The following is an 18,740-nucleotide window of genomic DNA, read 5'->3' on the forward strand; positions in this document are numbered from 1 at the left end:
GAGACCCTTGTGGGGACACAAATCCCCAGTGTGGTTGTCCCTGTGTGTGTGGTGCAAGGTGTGAGTGCGGCACCGTGTGTGGAAGCCGACTTCCGTGTGTGAGTGGTGTGGTGGCGATGGTGCCAGAGTGCGTGCTTCCCAGCACGCCGGGTGTGGATGGGGCACCGTGTGTGAGTGAGGCCGTGTGTGTGGATGAAACGGCCAGTATGAATGAGGCACCACGTGTGAGTGGTGTGGTGGCGATGTTGCCGGAGTACGTGCTTCCCAGCACACCGTGTGTGGATGAGGCACGGAGTGCGAGTGAGGCACCGCGGGTTAGTGCCCCCGCGTGTATGAGTGAGGCACGGTGTGTGGATGAGGTACCGCGGGTGAGTGCCCCCGCGTGTGTGGATGAGGCACGGAGTGCGAGTGAGGCACCGCGGGTGAGTGCCCCCGCACGCGTGAGTGAACGGCCGTGTGCAAGGTCGCTGTGTGCAAGGGAGACCGTGTGTGTGAGAGAGCGGTATGTGAGGGAGATGTCGGTTGGCATGCGGGAGCACGCAGCCACGTCTCCCCGTGTGAATGTGATGGAGTGGACTGTGTGCGTCGTAACACGCAGGTGTGCGTGGGTCGAATGGCGACGACGGCGACAGAGGAGAGAAAGCCGAGTAGCGGCTGTAGTTGTTTCGCGGACCGTGCCGGGTTCACCCAGCAGTGAGCACGCGGTTCGTGCTGTGCAACGCACGAGACCACCACGTGCTCGCTTGTGAGAGTGAAGTCCCGGTCCGGAAACGCCAGCGGTGGATTTGCCGATCCCGCGGACGGACAAAGTTTAGGCAGGTAAATGGATTTGGACCGGACGGGTTCTCCACGCGATCGTGTGTGTTCAGCTCCAACGGGCAGGGCACATGTGTTCGCGTGGGGAACCCCTCGAGACGTGTGGCTTGTGTTTTTTTTTTATATGCGCACGGTGACGTCATGGCTGCACGTGTGGTTGGAATCCGGCAGGAGGGGTATCCCGGCCGATGGTACCGTCCAAGGAGGGACGAGGAACACGTGCAGCTGCATGACGTCACGGGCAGGTGCAAAGTGCGCGAGCTCTGAGTTGCCGCGCAGGTGCTGCGCATGGAAAAAAAAAAAAAAAAAAAAAGCAAGCCTCACTTTCGGGTGTACAGGATTCCTGGGCAAAGGGTGAAAGACCCCCTTGACCTGGGCACAGGATGGAAACTAGTTAGGGGGAAGGGTTAGCTTAGCTAGACCGACTCCATGGGGCAGGGGTAAGTCCTCATGGAGTCCGTGGAATGGATTAGTTAGAGGGATTGTAGCCAGATTTAGGTGGGGAAATAAAATGAATTTTTGAGTTAGGAGACAGAGACAGACTTGTGAATGTGTAGAGGGGACGTAGCTTAGCTACGTAGTGTTAAATGGAACGTGCTGTAGTTTAAGGGACGACGTGGGAGCACGAGTTAGTTAGGGGAAGTAGTTAGAAGGATGGCAGAGTTCAGTGGTGTGGGTGTTGAAGAGTTGGTGAGTTGTGAGGTGGAGACATGAGTGAGTAAGGCCAGCGGGTCTGTGTGTATGGAGCGAATGGGGGAATGCATGGTGCGATGAGTGATTGGGGGAGGAGTGACTCCCGCCAAGGGACCCCCGGGGTCAGTGTAGATTGAGTCAGTTGGGTTAGTCAAATTGAAAATGGAGGTCGTTTTGTTGTTGGTGGGAAAGTAGGCTCGAGACCCATTTGAGGGGTGCAGGAGCCCTGTTGCGGGGCTTGGGAGCGTGGCTGCGAAAGGTGAGTATCGCTGAGTGGGTACCCCGGGCACCAGGCTAGTCGGGCGCGGTAGGCCAAGGGCCCATGGGGGGCCGGGATAGAGTAGTGGGCACGGGTGCGCCTGCTTGGTGCGGGGCCCGGGCGCCATTAGCCGCGTGGGCAGTGCAGTGGGCACGGGTGACCCTCGGAAAGGGGCCCGGGAGGCCGGCCTGCCACGTGTGCGTTTCAGGGGAGGTGCCATGGGGGGCACTCCCGGTGTTAGGGAGCTGGTAGGCTCGGAGGCAGTGTAGTGCCCGGGGTGCCATAGCGGGAGATTCGGCAGAGGGTCGTGCCTGCCAGAGAGAGCCACGTGTCCCAGCCAGGAGACCGTGTGAGGGCACGGAGAGAAAATTGGGGGCGAGGCCCGAAATTGTAAGGACACCAACACAGGCGACGGGAATCTGGGTTGTTAGAACCAATAGTTTAAGCGAGAGGCGCTTGTTGAAAGCCCGGGGTAGTTTAACAGTTAAATGGATAGGGTAGATTAGGAGATGTACCCCTCCGCACCATCCATCCCTCGCTCTGCGTTGTGGGGCCGCTGGACCCACTTTGGGTTAGATCGCCGAACTCTGGGGAGGCCATTCTGAGGCTTCGTTGGGCCTCGACACAGGACGTTAGCTCTCCTTGTTCCCCTCCGGGGAAGGGAACGTAGGGGTTGGGAGTAGGCTAGGTGACAGGATAGGTTAGCCGAACAAAGACGATAAAGGGGGTTAGGGGACGGTTTATAGTGGGGAAGTAAAAATAAAAACAACAAAAAATAAGTTGGGGCTAAATTGGGGTTTGACAAATTAAGGGAGTGGGTATGTACAGTGACAGGCAAAGGCGATAGGTTGGGAGGAGACAGGTAGGTAGGTCCGAGCCCGCCTTCCAAGTGGCCAGCACCACCGCACTCCCTCCACCAACCTCCATTGAACGGCAAAGGCTGGCCAACTTCATCGGCTGGCCGTGTTTTGCTTCAAGGCGGAGGCCGGCCAATCTCATCTGCAGCTGTGTGCTGCAAGGCCTGTGCCGGCCAGTTCATCTGCTGGCTGTTTTTCTTCGAGGCCTGTGCCGGCCAGTTCATCTGCCGGCTGTGTTTGCCTGCAACGGTCTTCTTCTGCGGGCTGTGTTTGCCTGCAGCGGCCTTCTTCTGCGGGCTGTGTTGCCTGCACCTTTGCCATGCCATGCCCACTGCCCATGTTCACCAGCCCCGTTCAATTTTGCTTTGCCCCCCTGTTCATTTCCATGTGCGCCAGGATCCGCAAGGCAACAGTTTGCAAGCTGCAAGAACTGCCCTGTTGGCAGCTACAACACGGGCCTGCAGTGGCGGCCCGTGCACCGTGTTTGTGTTCATGCATCCATTCGTTGTGCTCATTGCGTGTGCCACTTGAGCTGGCACGGAGACTACGTTTGTGCGGCCCATGCACCGTTGTGGTTCACTGAGTTCAGTTCAAAAGGGAAGGCCTTGGACTGCGTGTGAGCAGCCAGCCACGTTCCCTGTCACCTGCATTGTTTGAGTCAGAGACTGCATGTGGGCAGCCTGGCTCCCTGCTAACTGCTTTCTTTTGCAGAGTTCAATGATCCTGGGCCATGGTTTAGTGTAAGATTTGTAAGTTAAGGTTAAGATGTACTGTACATATGAGTGCGCCCCCGGCATGTATGTCTTTGCGCCGGCAATTTTATTTAAGTCGTCCGTGTGAGTGAGTTTGTTTAGGTAGTTACGCAGCCCTCAGGTTATTTATTTTGGGGACACGAATACCATGAATGTCGCACTCAGGGATCCGTAGGTAAAGTGTACTAGGGGAAAACTACACATGATGGCACACGAAAATTTGACGACTCGGGTCGAGTCTGTAAAAAGGGGAGGGGGTAGTGTTGTGGTTACCAGATTCGCAAACCACCATTCAGGTCCCTTAGGTGAGGTATCTCGGTAAGTGCATGTGTAGTTAGGCCCAAACCCGTTGTCTAGTGGGAATACATGTCATTTATACGTGCTGCGACTCTTTAGGATAGCCGTTTTTCTTTTACTATCTTTATTTTGGACCAATCGCCACCATCACAACCACGGCATCGACCGCCGACCACAACCACCGCCACCGCCACGACCTTTGCCGTCACAACTCGCCACCATCGCATCACCGTCATCTCGCGCCACTCATGGGCGCCGATGCTGGACTCGTGTAGGGCGCACGTTGAACAGCGTGTACAAAATCACGGATTTTCTGCTTCAAAAACGGATCCAAAACGACACACGCCCACTTTTTGGCCGTCCAATCGGTGAGCGAGGGGCGACCTGGCTCCCGCCGCAGGGCGATCGATATATGCAAATTTGTGGATCAAAAAGCCTTCACGCCCACTTTTTGTCGGGCCAATGGGGAGCGAGTTGAAAGGTCAAAGGGAGGGGGTCAAAGGCGAAGTTACGGGGGGATAAAAGGACGGTGTTCGTCAGTCAAAGGAGTCGTAAAAGTCGGAACGAGGGAGTGAGCAGAACGAGAACGAGTAGTAAAGGTCGGAGCAGGCGAAGGAGTCGGAACAGAGAGTCAAGACTTCGCGGGCGGTGGAGCTGCTCGTCGTGTGCGTTGAAGTCGGAACGGAGGGGACGAGCTGTGGAGAGGCGGCGAGGGCGGACGAGGGGGTGCTCTCGTCGTGAAGGAGCTGCGCGCCCGAGGGAGGCCGGCAGCGCGACCTGGCTGAGGTGGAGACGCTCGTCGCACATAGTAAAGATCCTCTATACCCCGAGCATCAGCAACCCCCCTCCTGTTTCCCCCGCGCTGAGATAGTGCGACCAAGGGGGCCCCGTTCCCACCCCCTGCCAGGCACTGTCCACGAGGCCCGCGGGTTGCGGGGCCATCGCTCCGCTGCCTCATCACCAGACGGGTAGGCCCGACCTGGTCTCGGCCCCAGGCCTACCTCATTCTTGAGGGTATTTCTTTCCTTGGTTTTGGGTATGTGTTGTCGGCGCCGTCTGTGAAGTAGAATTGTATAAGTGTTGCCGTGTGCTCGGTAGTCGGTATTAGCTCTGCACTGTGTTTTCACTTTTATGTTTGCTTTTTGTGTAAATGGAATTGTGTTTTCTTTTTTTGTGTGCATTTGGTGGAATTGTATTTGTGTGCTTCCCGTGTGCGGAGAATAAATGTGCTTTATTGTTGAACTGTTTCCCGCTTCGCTTCGTCTTTTTCCCCATTGAATCCCCATCTTGCTTCACGTAAAGGGTTGGTAGTGGGCTGAATACGCCCGATAATTAACCGAACCGTCGAGGTCGACGATAACACCGCTCGGTTATCCCGATAGTACGGAACGGGTCGCTATGGCCCGTGTCCGAAATCGACCTGCGGCGAGGTGCGATCGCCCCGGTCTGCACCCTCCGCGTGGGTACTTAGGTAGTCTCGAATTTGGCGAGCAACCCTATCCACGCGGGGCTGATTGGCTCGATGGCGGTGAGACCGAAAGGTCGACCCGTGAGTGGTTCCCGGCGTTAGTCCGAGAGGGTCACGACTGGATTGTCCGTCCGGTGGGCGACGTGCCGCGATTCGAGTTACGTGGCCGTTCGCACGCCGGCGGGCGCGAAGACCGCAACAATATATATATATATATATATATATATATATATATATATATATATATATATATATATATATATATATATATATATATGTATATATATATATATATATATATATATATATATATATATGGAGCCTGGTTGTTGGCGCAGTGGTTTGGGCAGCGGCTTGGGATCTAAAAGGTCCTGAGTTCAAGCCCCGTTGGGCCACTGAATTAATACACCAGGGGGTTGACTCAGCCTGTCATCCTTCCGAGGTCGGCGAAATGAGTACCAGTGTACTGGGCCGGTGTATACCCCGGTTAAAATTGGTGTACTATATCCCTATGTTGTAAGAGGCTACCAGGGTTGCGTCAGGAAGGGCATCCGGCGTAAAACATGTTCCAAATCACTATGCGGATCACATGGATGATCCGCTGTGACGTCCCCGAACGGGAGCAGCCGAAAGAAGAAGAAGAAGAATACATATATATTTTTTTTCAACCTTTTAAGATTGAAGACCTACATAAAAACCTCAAAAAAGCAGTAAACAATGCGTAAATAAAACAGGTAACAAATTAAAACATTAAAATGAATTACTTTTTAATATGTGTTGGCATGATTGGGGTTGAATACGGTACATATTGCTTGTGGCAGGCTTATTAAACACGGTTCGTACGGGTCCTTAAAACCCATAAAAGTCCAATATTTCTGAGTTGTACAATTTAAGTACTTAAATGTCCTTAAATTTCAGGAAAATGTTCAAAAGTCAATAAAAATCAGATTTTTCCTGTTATTTGGTGAAGGGTGTTTCATTTTCCTCGCACTAGTATTCTAAACAAGGACAAATGTGTTCAAGAGCCGCGCCCTAAAGGTTTTGTCTTCACCAGAAGAACAAGAACAAGAAGAAAAAAAAGAAGAAAAAAAAAAAAAACTTCCGATATTTCGTCACATGCCTTGATTGAGCCAATAGCGAGACGCGTCGTGGACGATTGTCGTTCATGACGAGAAAATTGTGTATTTACAAAATTACAATACATTAAATGGAATAATCTTTAAATAGTAACGTGAACTTTTCGAAACTTAAAAGCAGATGTTAGAATATATTTAAAAGTTGATGATAGACGCTCTCAAAAGGCACCCTCAATGCGAGGATGTGTACAGGTGTTTAGTATTTAAGGAGATCCGGATCCTGTATATAAAAGAGCCAAGTCCTAAAGGTTTTGTCAGAAGAAGAAGAAGAAGAAGAAGAAGAAGAAGAAGAAGAAGAAGAAGAAGAAGAAGTCTGCATGGGATTATAGTGAGTGAAAGTAGTTATCACATGATCCTATACAACCTCAAACAAACAAACAAGGAAGGAAGGAACCTCAAACAAACAAGGAAGATAGCTTTGGCCCATCATTGTCATGTTGCACTCTTGGATAAATATTTGATTCATGCACTTTTACAAATGGAATTACAGATTGTAACCAAATGGACATCTTGGACCAAATTGCTGAGCATGCTCTCCTACCTGCTGTTGGCGAAATGTTTTGGCGAAATATCTCTTACATATGCAGGCTACTTGTTCAACTCATTTTCCTGCTGTCTTAACAAGGGATTTCGATATTAGCCTTTGGATTGGACTTTGATGTTCCCCAATGAACACTTGCCTCATTGTACTGTGACCCAAGGTTAAATTCTCAACTACTGTGTGGATTTGTCCCCTTTCTCCAAATGATTTTACATTATTGTAAAAATGTCCTTGTCCTCAAGTGGGATATATAAAGCTCCTCCTTGAGTGTAGACTGTAGATAGAGTATAAAAATAAATAACTACAATGGATTTCATGTCCTTGTCATTTATTTGATGCTTGGTCTCAGGTCGGGGTATTGCTTGCAGCTGATGAGGCCCGGCCATGCCCTGTGGATTCCTGCTACTACAGACTTCTAGCTCCAGCAACTGCAGCTTCTCGGGCTGCTCTTTCTTCCTATTTAGGGACAGCCCGGACGAGTACAATACCCACCAGTCATTCAGCTGCATTCCGCACAGCCTTTAAACTAATTGCAGCCACCCATGCTGAACTTGCTCCTCGGCATGCTTCACACCACTCCAAAGGTATTATTTGCCGATAAAGTCTGAAAATTTTCTTCAACCCCAATTACACTTCAAATTAGAAGGGCACTCGGTAGAGCGCATACGTCTGCCACGTAATGCCTGATCAATGGGAACATATCAGGCCCAATACATTTTTGAAATATCATGCTATACAGTACCTTATCGTTTTTGGTGAATGGTGAAGAATCACTTTAGAAATTCAATAATTCTCATATCCAGGTCCGGATTCGGACCTTCACCAAAATTGAAGCAACTCGTCGTGGTCACGCACCCAACGTGTCCACCAAGTTTTGTCCGAATCCGTCCACACTTTTTGAGATATTGTGCTATATAATTTTTGGCCCGATCTCTCAATGGTGAAGAATCACTTTGATAATTGTAGTCGTCGGATCTGGATCCGGATCTTCACCAAAATCTAATCAGTTCGACCTTGTCCAACAACCAACCTGCCCACCAAATTTCATCTGGATCTGTCCACAACCTTTTGAGATATCCTACACACAGACAGACAAACAGACAGAGAGGGGTGAAAACATAACCTCCTTCATCTTTGGTGGCAGAGGTAAATATAGTTGGTTTCAGATAGACGTTTATGCATGCATACAGTCACATCCAGGCTTGTAGCCCACATATATATATATATATATATAGTTTTTTTTTTCTTTTTAAACGTCCTTTATAGTGGTTGAATCACCATGAATGGACGTAAGTTACCATCTAATTGTTAGATATGGAATTGGGAAGGGGGGAGTCAACAAATCGAGAAAGATAAAGTAGGGAAACTGGTATGAAGGCAGGGAATGTATGGGAGAACATGGAGTAGAGGAGAGTGTGCAAAGAAATGGGAGGAAAAGCAAAGGTGATGTGTTCGGCATAAAGTGACGGGGGATTTTTTATATATATATATATATATATATATATATATATATATATATATATATATATATATATATATATATATATATATATATATATATATATACAGTTTTTTTGCACGGTGAAGACTCAGGACACAACATAAAGGGGAAATGCCAACAGCAGGGTTGAAGCAGAAAGTAGACAGAGACGGACAAAGAAGGGATGCAATTTACGGTGTAGGTTAGGAGAGAACTCATGAGGTGCACAAGATGAATACATAAGGAAGATTTTGGGATGGGTGGGGGGAGGGGGATGTTTTAACAGGTGCAGAAAAGATCATGTTTTTGATTGGGGGATGACTTTAGATGGGGGTGAACAGCCGTCTTGAAGACCTGGAGGGAAGAATGTGATTGAAGAAAGTGTGGAAGGTGGTTCCACGGGTGAGAAAAAAGGGAAATAAATGAGTGGGGGTGAGCAGTGAGCCTGGATTTAGGCAGTTTCACTAGGAGGGGGTTGCTGGTGGTCCGCGTGAGTCCTGCAGATACCTGGGTGGGGGTGGGGGTGGGGGGGACAAAACAGATAGAGGGCAGAGGTTGTAAAACCAGAAATGAGACGGAAGAAGACAGAGACCGCTGACCTGTCGGTGATGGCAAAGTGATCGGCCCATTGACTCAGCTTCATCATGGGAGGTTCCAATGATCTTGAAAGCTTTGGTTTCCATGGCGTCAAGCTGAGCAAGATGTAATGCAGGGGAGTCCACCCAAAAGGGAGAGCAGTACTCCACCAAGCTGCGGATGAAAGCATTGTAGGTGGATAGGATCTCAGGTGTGCCATGGAAGGGCTTTGTAGGACGGAGGATGCCCAGTTGGCGGCTGGCTTTGGAGGCCAACTTTGAAATGTGGCTTGCCCAAGAGAGAGCATGGCTAAGTGCGAGACCTAATAGCTTGAGTGACTGAAACTCTTTGAAAGGCTTGTTGAGAAAGGGTTTGCAATACGGTCCTGAACGAGAGAGAGAGGGGGAGCGAGATAGAGAGAGAGAGGTAGATGGGGAGAGAGAAGAGAGAAGAGGAGCAAGAGGGGCAAGAGGGCGGAAGCAAGAGAGAGGGAGAGAGATTTGTTGATTGATTTTTCTCAGGATTGAATATCTACATTTTCTAAGTGTTTGATGACGTCGTTTGTGATTTTTATCAAGGCCTGAAGAGAGTGAAGAGGCTCTTGCCTGTCTATCAGAAGGATAGGGGATTTCATGGCAGTGAGTGGAGTCTTCAGAAAAGAGATAAAGAGGATTTTCCAGACAGTCAGTGAGATCATTGATGAAGATTAGGAATAACATGGGGCCTCGAACACTGCCTTGGGGTACTCCAGTTTTAATGGAGGAGAGGAGAAGAAAGCGTTCCCTTGAGAGCCACACGTTGTCTATATGTAAGAGGAAAGAAAGTTAGTAATCCAAGAATGAAGTTGCCCTTGGATTCCATCGGCAGACAGTTTGGAGAGCAAGTCAGGATGCCAGACTGTATCGAAAGCTCGAGTTATGTCCAGAGAGATGGCCCTGATCTCATGTCTGATATTGAGGGCCTCCCCCATTGCTGGGGGAGTAGAAGCAGCATGTCTAAGGTAGAGTGACCAGGTCTGAATCTGAATTGATGATCTAAGATGAGATCGTTGGAGAAAAGGAATGATTTCATGTCAACTGCGATGATGGATTCCATGATCTTGGTGATGAATGGAAGTAAACAAATTGTCCGTTTTTGCACCTTTTTTTAATGTCAGGCTGTGATGTTGGCTTATTCCAAGCAGATGGAAGATGACTTTGAGCTTGTTCTCATCACCTAACCAACTCATCTACCAAGTTTCGTCTGAATCTGTCCATAACATTTTCAGATATCCTGATAAATATCGTTTTCGCCAAATCATCTCAATTGTGAAAAATCACTTCAAAATTCTCGGATCCGGATTCAGATCTTCACCGGAATCGAATCAATTCCTCCTTGTTGCACACACATGAGATACTTTGTCCACCAACAAACAGACAGGGGTGAAAACATAACCTCCGTCCACCTTCGGTGGGTGGAGGAAATTATCAGTTAGAGATTAATCAAGTGATATCGAATTGATAAAGTGATTTTGACGGGACGTTAACACAAATTTGTCAAAAACTGGATGGGGAAAGTCGAATTGCCAGCCGTACATAGCAGATGCGACCCCATATACCACTTCCCTGGCTCTGCTACCTTGGAGTCAACAAGAGAAGATATAATACTCACTTTACAAATAAATAAATAAATGTATTTTATGTTTTTCGTGAGTGCTCTGGAGTTTGGCCCTGGACAAATGTCCTGTTGGTCTTTCCTTAAATCGGGCCCTGCCTTAGGTGTGTGGAATGAGGATAAAGCGAAACATTTATCACTCTGGGTTTCATGTCATTGAGGTTGTAAATGAGAGTGTCGAGTCCTAGGCAAGGGTTGAAGGAAGAGAGGCCAGGGGGTTGTGCTGGGAAGGCAGGAGTAGAGAAGCGTTCAGTGATGACAGCGAGATTGAGATGCAGTTACTAAGGTGCAGAATGATAAAATGTTGATGGGAAATAATTTCCTGAGAGGATAAGTCAAGGTAGTCAATGGTGAATGAAAAAGGAACCCATGAATTTACCAGACTTGGTGACATAATGGTTCGAGCATCCGCTCTGAGTTTGAGAGGTTGGGGGTTCGAACCCTGACCGAGACGTACCAAAGACTTTAAAACCGGTACGTGCTGCTTCATTGCTTGATGCTCAGCATTTAGAAAGGATAGAGCATGGCCAAACAAGCACAGGTAGGCAACCATTGTGCAGGGTTGTTGGACCTAATCACCTCCTCCAGAGTTGAAGTTCCCTGCGAAGGAACTAATTTATTATCCCTATGCTTTCTGAAAAAGACGGGGATATTGCATTCGGTTCTGTTTCTTGTCTGTGTCTGTCTGTCACGCTATCTCCTCCTAAACGTTTGGGCATAAATTCATCAAACTTTGTAGTTATGATCATCACATTTCAAGAAGGTGTGAGAACAGTATCATTTTTGGCAGTGCCCCCCCCCCCCTTGGATGGGGTCAAAAGGTGAAATACTAAATAATGCAATTATAGGAAAAAATTAAAAACTTTTTTTCATGAAACTTTGTATTTGCAGTCAACATTTGGGGACGCATGAAATATGTAACGATTTTATGGATTTGACTCCCGGTTCATGCTTCGGGGGGGGGGGAGGGGGGTCACAGGGGTCAAACAGGAAGAAAAATTGCCCTCAAAATTTAATACCAGGTCGCCTGGGGGGAATTTTTTTGCTATTTTTCAACTTTGCTTAAGGTGGGAAGTGTGGGGATTTGTGATGGTGCACCATCGACTTCGCTGTAGTTATTACTCGTCAGGTGTGGCAATGGATAAGGAATTGGAGAAGGGTGATAAATGGTTCTTGTTTATTATTGCATTATGGTTGTGCTTTTCATTGTACTGTTGTGCATTTGTGAAATATTGGAGATTGATGGATGAAAGTGCAGGAAGACGAGGTAGGATGTAATATTTGTGTTCTCGTGAAGCAGGATTCGGCGGTGCAGTTGTGGTATATATTTCGCCTGGAGTAGCAAGCAAAGAAGAGCGCAGGCAGACAATGGCCGTCATTGCTGCGGAGAACATGGCGCTCAACCAGTCGGTCATGATCCTGACCTTCGCTCTCCTGAATGGTTGCTTTTGATATCCTCCTTTTCAGCCTTATACGTCTTAATTTTTTTTTTCAACCTTTGCTCTTAAAAACAATGTATGAACTTTGACCTCTTGAGTTTGCGTCTGTGACCTTTTTTACGGAACAATACCATTGTGCAGGAATATATAGTCTAAAATTTTAACATCTTGTCTTGATTTAACTACTACATAAGTGATGCAGTTGTGCCTTTTTGAAATGTTTTTCACTTTGCCACTAAAGGATTCCCAATATTAACTATGGAGCTATATATCTGCTACTGTACAGGGTGGAGGAGGACGACGAGGTGGGGGGGGGTGTGCTAATTTTAGAAAACTTGGATCAACAATGGGTAGGAAGGAGGGAAGAGAGGAATCTCAGGAGAAAGTAGGGTGGAGAGAAAAGAAATGTGGTTTGGAGGAGATACAAATTAGCAGGGTGCGGTGGGTGAACATGTAAGGATCAAATGGCGGAGGGTGGGCGGAATAAAACATATATAATTCCACCATGTTTCATCCCTAAGAAACAGCCTCTGGACTGTTGAGCTTGTACTCTTGACTGAATATTGTCTTGTTTCTGTGATTAGTGATGGAAAATTACTTTTTGATATGAATGTATCTCAAGATAGTGAGTGCATGTTTCCTCTCAACAGTGATGTAAGGAATCGAATGCCTTTTGGTGGATTTTTGGCTTCGCTTTCCTATAATTGCTCAGGCAGATTAAACTTTTGAAGTTTATTTTTAAATTCAAGTTGATCTTAGTTGTGAGCATGTGCCATAAATAATTTATAGTTATTTACGATCGGGACTGACGGGATATCCTCGAGATATGTGCACTCACGTCTGAGCTGTCGAGCCTGGGTTTGCATCCCAACCGAGCGAAGAACTGTCACTCTGGTGCTTCGTAGGCAGAGGGATTAATCGATGTGTGTGTGCCGTCCCTTGTTTGAATGTTAAGTTGTGCGTCCTTTCTGCCAGCATTAGTTGGTTGTTGTCAAAAATCCCACGGTTCCCTTCGTGAAGAGGAAGTGAGCTATCGCCTTCACTCTGGTCAAATTACAAATTACGACACACACACACACACACACAATTTGAGTATCCTGCATTTCAACATGGAGAATTGTAATTTTGTGGTATTCCAAGCGATGTCACAGGCTGCTTTAAAACAACCAATCATCAGCAGTCGAGTATCCTGCGTTCGAGTGGCAACACGTTCAGGATTGTAACCCTAACCAAGAAATTGCTTTGGCAGAATTGACTCTTTATCGAGCATTGTTGATGATGATGATGATGATAATGATGATGATTGTATTTAAGTTTATTTCAACTTAATTTTGGCACCTGCTATCAGGGCCTTTAAAAGAATAAACCAAATTGGGAATTTGGTTAAATATTGCATTGGGGAGTTGTGATTTGTTGCAAGTGGAGCACCTTACAATACTGTATGTTTCAGGTTACAGTTTCTTGCGTTGATCTCTAATGGTGTGTGCAGAAGCAACGATGGGCATCAGAGAGCTGGCATTTTTGCGTGATCTCGCTGAGCAGAACTCTGCGAGGCTTTTCCATCACTCAGCCTCTCCTATCGCTGTCCCTGGCCGTCTCGCGGCCTTGGTGCCCCACCAGTCTGATTCACGTTTTCCCTCGCCAGTTTGGGGTGGATCATGGCCTTCCAGGACGGCCTCCCTAGCCCCTAAAGGAACAATGATGGTTTTGAACTCTCTCAGTAACCTCGAGACAACGGTGGGAAGATTTTATACCAACTTTCCTAATGAGATGGAGGATCTCACGATTATCAGCCCTCCTCGCAAGGATGATATTTCTGGAGGTAAGCAGGGTGATTGGTAATGAAAGGAAATTGAGTTTAAAATGCATAATTTCTCCAAGTAAAAGGTATATTTTTCCCAACTACCGGTTGACAACTTGGAATACAAAACAACCTTTGTATTTTCTTCCCTGTGTAGGTCTTGCCCTGACCTTGAGCCGACCTTGTTTTTTTGGGAATGTCCTACTCGGAGTTGTTGGAGTTGTTGTGGCTCTTGCAGATGCCCTTGAACCAATAAGTTACTTCCCTGCTGCTTCCAATTCCTATGCATTTCTCATTGATACCAAAGGTAAATTTTAGTGTGCACCTCATCCCTCCCCACCCTCCTAGCTGAACACGGTACCATTGGCTGTGAGCAACCATCACACATTTTGTCAAATATGGGAGTCCCTGAATGATGTACAATATCCATCAGGTTTCGTGATATTTCACCCTTCGTTCCCACGGCTGAGCCAGCTGGAGCAGCCTCTTCCACATACCCACATTGACCATTTTGAGAGTATTCCTGGATTTGGTCTTGTGCGCTTCGACATGTTGAGGTGTGTACTCCTTGGATGCCATATCTAAAATTATAGTCATGACGATGATTGCTCGAGTTATCAAGCATGAACCACAGTAACTACGTACTCAATCCCAAGATATCATTCTGACAAGTACCGTATTGTATGTTGTCATCAATGTTTCAGAAAATAGTTTGTTTTCTGTAACACGAGAGACTCTGCAAAATGTACGCGACATTAAACTTGCATCCAATCAAATGCCTGTTTGCTTCCTCCAGCCTACCCATTGGAAGTCGTGAGCTCTCAGTCGCAAAGGAGGCCGCATTGAGCTGGCACCATACGAGAATACAAAGACCCAACTTGGCCTACACTATCAGATATGCCTGGAAACTGGTACCTGCTCCTCTTTCCCTGTGTATCTCTTCCCAGACTGTGCTACTTCTAAAGCTTTCCCATTTTTCCACTCATTGTGTTTCTATTGGATGCTGTTAGTCGCATTTGAGCAAGACAACTAGCAATCTACACAGTGACCAGAAATTCATTTTTATATTTTTTGGTCAGGGCAATGCCCAGAAATTGGATGGATGCCAATATTTGGTGCATGTGATGGGGATCGTGCGCGCTTGGAGTTGTAGGTTTGCTGACAATCCTTGCTAATGGATGTTGGATGACAGCTTGCAGACGTTGAAATGGTGGCTTGTGTGGCAGTGGTGGAGCCTGATATACCGATTCGTCATTTGACCTCTCGGTCCTCTGTCGGATCCGCCAAGCTGCTGTACCACCGGCTCGATCTACTGGTGCAATCACGCCTCTGCAGACACTTCCAACAGCTTTCTACACTTGGTTAGTCATTTTGGTTTTTTGATCCTGTAACGTTTGTCAACTTTTCTTCACACTATTCTTTCATTTAAGATAATTTTATAACCTCTCCAACTTACCTCCCCCCACAAAAAAGCCTCCAATAATTCCATTGTGGAAACTCGTTTAAGTCTTTTGTGAAAAGAACTTTCACTCTGGTGGAATTCATGTTTTCGCAGAAAAGGGATTTTAATGCAGGGAAATCATAACTGTTTTGGCATTGCTTCATTGCCATGGGATGTGGTCATTTCGTGACTACTGGAGTAATCGCATGATCATACCAAACCATTGGTTACACAGACTACCAAGCCCATGACAGAACGCTTTAATAGCAATGCCAATGGAGGGCCAGTCATTCTTTGGGTTGCGTGATGGTGAATTGTTGGGATGAGAATATAGCAGAGACATGGCCTACTCACCTTGAGCTGTCTCTTCTGGATCATTTCCTCACTTGACTATAAACTGTCACCCTGGTGCTTTGCAGGTAAGGCTTCACATAATTACCTCTGCCACCGAAGGTGAGGAGGGCTATGTTTTTACCCCTTTCTGTTTGTTTGTCTGTGTGCAGGATATCTCAAAAAGTTGGGGACAGATCCGGATTAAATTTTGTTGACAGGTTGGGTGTGTAACAAGGACGAACTGGTTAGATTTTGGTGAAGATCCGTATCCGGATCCGACTACGAGAATTATTAAAGGTCCCATGACACTCAAAAATACTGAAATTGCACATATATATGTCCTATAGGAGTTTTTCATCGTGATTTCTGATCTGACAATGTTTTTTCACAATACTCGTTCTGTAAAATGTAAAATAGAAAAAACAAACCTCATCGGGAACGCCCCTAAAAATTCTGCCGAAATCGACTGAACGACGCGTAACCCACATGACGTCATCTCCAGAACAACAAAGGCTGCATGTAAATTACTCGGGTTGGTGGTCTACGTGATTCTATTGGCTTCCTGTGTGTTTCCACATTCGATTCATCGACTCAATCGCTTCGTTCATTTCTGCTTTAAAAAAAAATCAAACATTTGGTTTTGAATAATGGATGGCATGGACTTTGATTTGTCTGGTAGCGACAGGTAGTGTGAGAGAAATGAAGGATTTTGGTCTGAATCAGATGGAGAATTGTCGGATAACGTAGTCACGGGAGGTGAAGTTCAGACAGCTGGAAATGAAATACGGCCTTACCAGTTCGAGCCCGAAGCAGGACAAGCAGAGAAAAATGGCGATTAAATTCATGGTGATCGGTAGGACATCGAAGGAAGACTTGGCAATAACAACTGGTTAGACTAAATCCTATTTGTAATTCAATAATGTAAATTCGACTTGCATACTGCTCGATATCAGAAATATTTTAGTGAGGTGACGTGACCAGTGCAGCGCAGCGGGCATGTTGCTCCGCGGCAAATGAATCACAAGCAAGGCCGGCCCATGTCATCGGCCGTATCTCTCCGCGCATAAAACGAAGCAATCTCGCTGTCCGGATACGATGAAAACTTGTGTGCAGAACACACCTTGTGACACAATTGTCTAGAGTAGTCTGATAAATCTGACGTTCTGTTGCATTTTTATTTATTTTATTCCTTCTGTCGTCATGTAGCGCCAGTAGAAAACAATGAAGAAAAGAGAATAATAAAAGAAAGCTACAGCAAGTCAGATTTATCGGACCAGTCGGAATGACGACGGATTTATCGGACTCGTCTAGACTCTAGAGTTCACAAGTAACTTGTATTAGCATAAACACAATGTATAAGTCAATGCGTAAGAGTCCCGAGGCTATGAGGCCGTGTAATAGGACAGATAAATTTGTCTTTCATAGTTGTGCCAACATATTTTTCCCTGTTCATTTATTACAGCATTTTGGCTAAATGTTAATGAATAGCAAGCCAATGGAGCAGTACCTTCACTTTAGAATAAACCCATGTATGTCGAGTGCAGCCATACCTGGTGTAACGTATGTTGATTTCCGGTTGTGGTTGGTTGTGCTCCGTGATTGCGAATAAACGTCACTTCCGGTCTGGCCCAACATGGAGTCCTGAGTATCTTACATGGTGTCAGAAGAATCTGCAAAGATCTCCGTACATCCACGCCATCTGACGCTGGTATTTGAAACATATAAACTATGGCATCCATGAACTTTGAACACCCAACTATTGACTGGGATTGGACTTCGCTGTATCAGGAATTTGTTCGATTCCGAAACCACGTTGGATTCGTTTTTGACGGTCCGTTGGCTGGGCTGCCTGACAAACACAAGGCAGGGTGGCTTGGAACTTGGATCGGAGAACAAGGACGAGAGATATACGAGACCTTTGAGTGGATTGAAGGTGAGAAGAATGACCAACATAGTTTTGAACAAATTCGAATTGTATATCCGTCCGAGGAAAAACAAGCGCATCGCGAGGCATCGACTGGTCAGGAGGAAACAAAGCCCCAGTGAATCGTTTGACAACTTTGTCAAGGACTTGTGGCTCATTATCATGGACTGTGAATATGTGCAGCCTGAAGATGTGCTCGTGGATGCCATCATACAAGGCGTTTATGAGGAGAAAGTTCAGGAACGCCTACGAGACAGAGGTGAAGAACTTACGCTGACCAATGCTCTTGAAGTGGGTCAGCAGTTTGAACTTTCAAGGACTCAGATTTGCATTGTCTGTGATGAGGATATGAGTGTGGCCGCTGTACATTACAAACGAGCGAGGCCGAAACCACAATCTAACCCAGGACCATTACAGCCATCACGCAGGAGACCTACCCCGAATATACAGCAGCGTAAGGACAGTTGCTATCACTGTGGTAAGGATCCTGACCATTCATGGAATCATGGTGTATGTCCAGCAATTGGATCCACCTGCTCTTACTGCAAGAAGCCAAACCATTGGCTTGCAGTTTGCCGTCGACGCGCTAGCGTGCACTCGGTGGAAACTCAGTCGGACGGTGCTCCTGCTGATACAACCGAGTATGCAGATAAAACTAATGGAAACATTCTGCGGATCAGCGCATTGCAGACAACGCTTTCATTACCTTGTGACAAATGGAGACAGGCTCTCTTGGTATCAGGAAAGCAAGTGACCTTCAGGATTGATACCGGAGCTCGCTGCAACACAATGACACTATCTGATTACCAGCGTCTTGATCACACTGGTGAACTCTGTCAATCGACCAAGGTATTGTGCACTTACTCAAATCACAAGTTAAAACCCGTCGCAGCCGTGGATCTTCCTGTTCAGTGTCGTGGCAAGTTAGTCACCACAACATTTGAAGTGGTTGCTCTCCAACAAGAATACATAATTTCTGGAAATATTGCAGAAGCTCTGGTCCTGATCATCAGACTTGATTCCATTGCAACGGAAGTGGATACCTGTGGTGTTCTTCCTGAACTGAAGGAATATCCAGATGTCGTGCGAACCACAGGAACTCTGCCAGGCATGTATACAATTAAAATGCAATCTGGTGCAAAGGGAGTTGTAAATGCTTCTCGGCGACAACCCGCTTCCCTCTTGCCGCGTATTAAAACCCGACTGGGGGAGATGGAATCGGACGGATACATTGCCAAAGTGAACAAACCTACGGAATGTAGGAGAGCTAGTCA

General features: G+C 46.8%; 1 protein-coding gene and 1 pseudogene across 4 annotated transcripts in view; both read left to right on the forward strand.

Annotated features, from left to right (window-relative positions):
• The window catches only part of CACHD1 (cache domain containing 1), a 63,677-nt gene extending 48,528 nt beyond the window's left edge, over positions 1–15,149 (forward strand). For 3 of the 4 annotated variants that reach the window (XM_085846594.1, XM_085846592.1, XM_085846595.1), the window contains exons 7-13: positions 7,169–7,403; positions 11,826–11,969; positions 13,457–13,789; positions 13,926–14,075; positions 14,202–14,325; positions 14,565–14,679; positions 14,961–15,149. In XM_085846594.1, the coding sequence (XP_085702720.1) occupies positions 7,169–7,403; positions 11,826–11,969; positions 13,457–13,789; positions 13,926–14,075; positions 14,202–14,325; positions 14,565–14,679; positions 14,961–15,134 (1,275 nt within the window). In that variant the 3' untranslated portion in view covers positions 15,135–15,149. The remainder of the gene's footprint in view (positions 1–7,168; positions 7,404–11,825; positions 11,970–13,456; positions 13,790–13,925; positions 14,076–14,201; positions 14,326–14,564; positions 14,680–14,960) is intronic. The other variant, XM_085846593.1, reaches the window with a different exon arrangement.
• A 511-nt stretch (positions 15,150–15,660) lies between these two features.
• Positions 15,661–18,740, forward strand: part of LOC147017165 (uncharacterized) — a 3,612-nt pseudogene continuing 532 nt past the window's right edge.

Source organism: Eptatretus burgeri, chromosome 11 (assembly GCF_056783735.1).
Source record: "Eptatretus burgeri isolate ZD-2024b chromosome 11, Ebu_testis_v1, whole genome shotgun sequence".
NCBI lineage: Eukaryota > Metazoa > Chordata > Myxini > Myxiniformes > Myxinidae > Eptatretus > Eptatretus burgeri.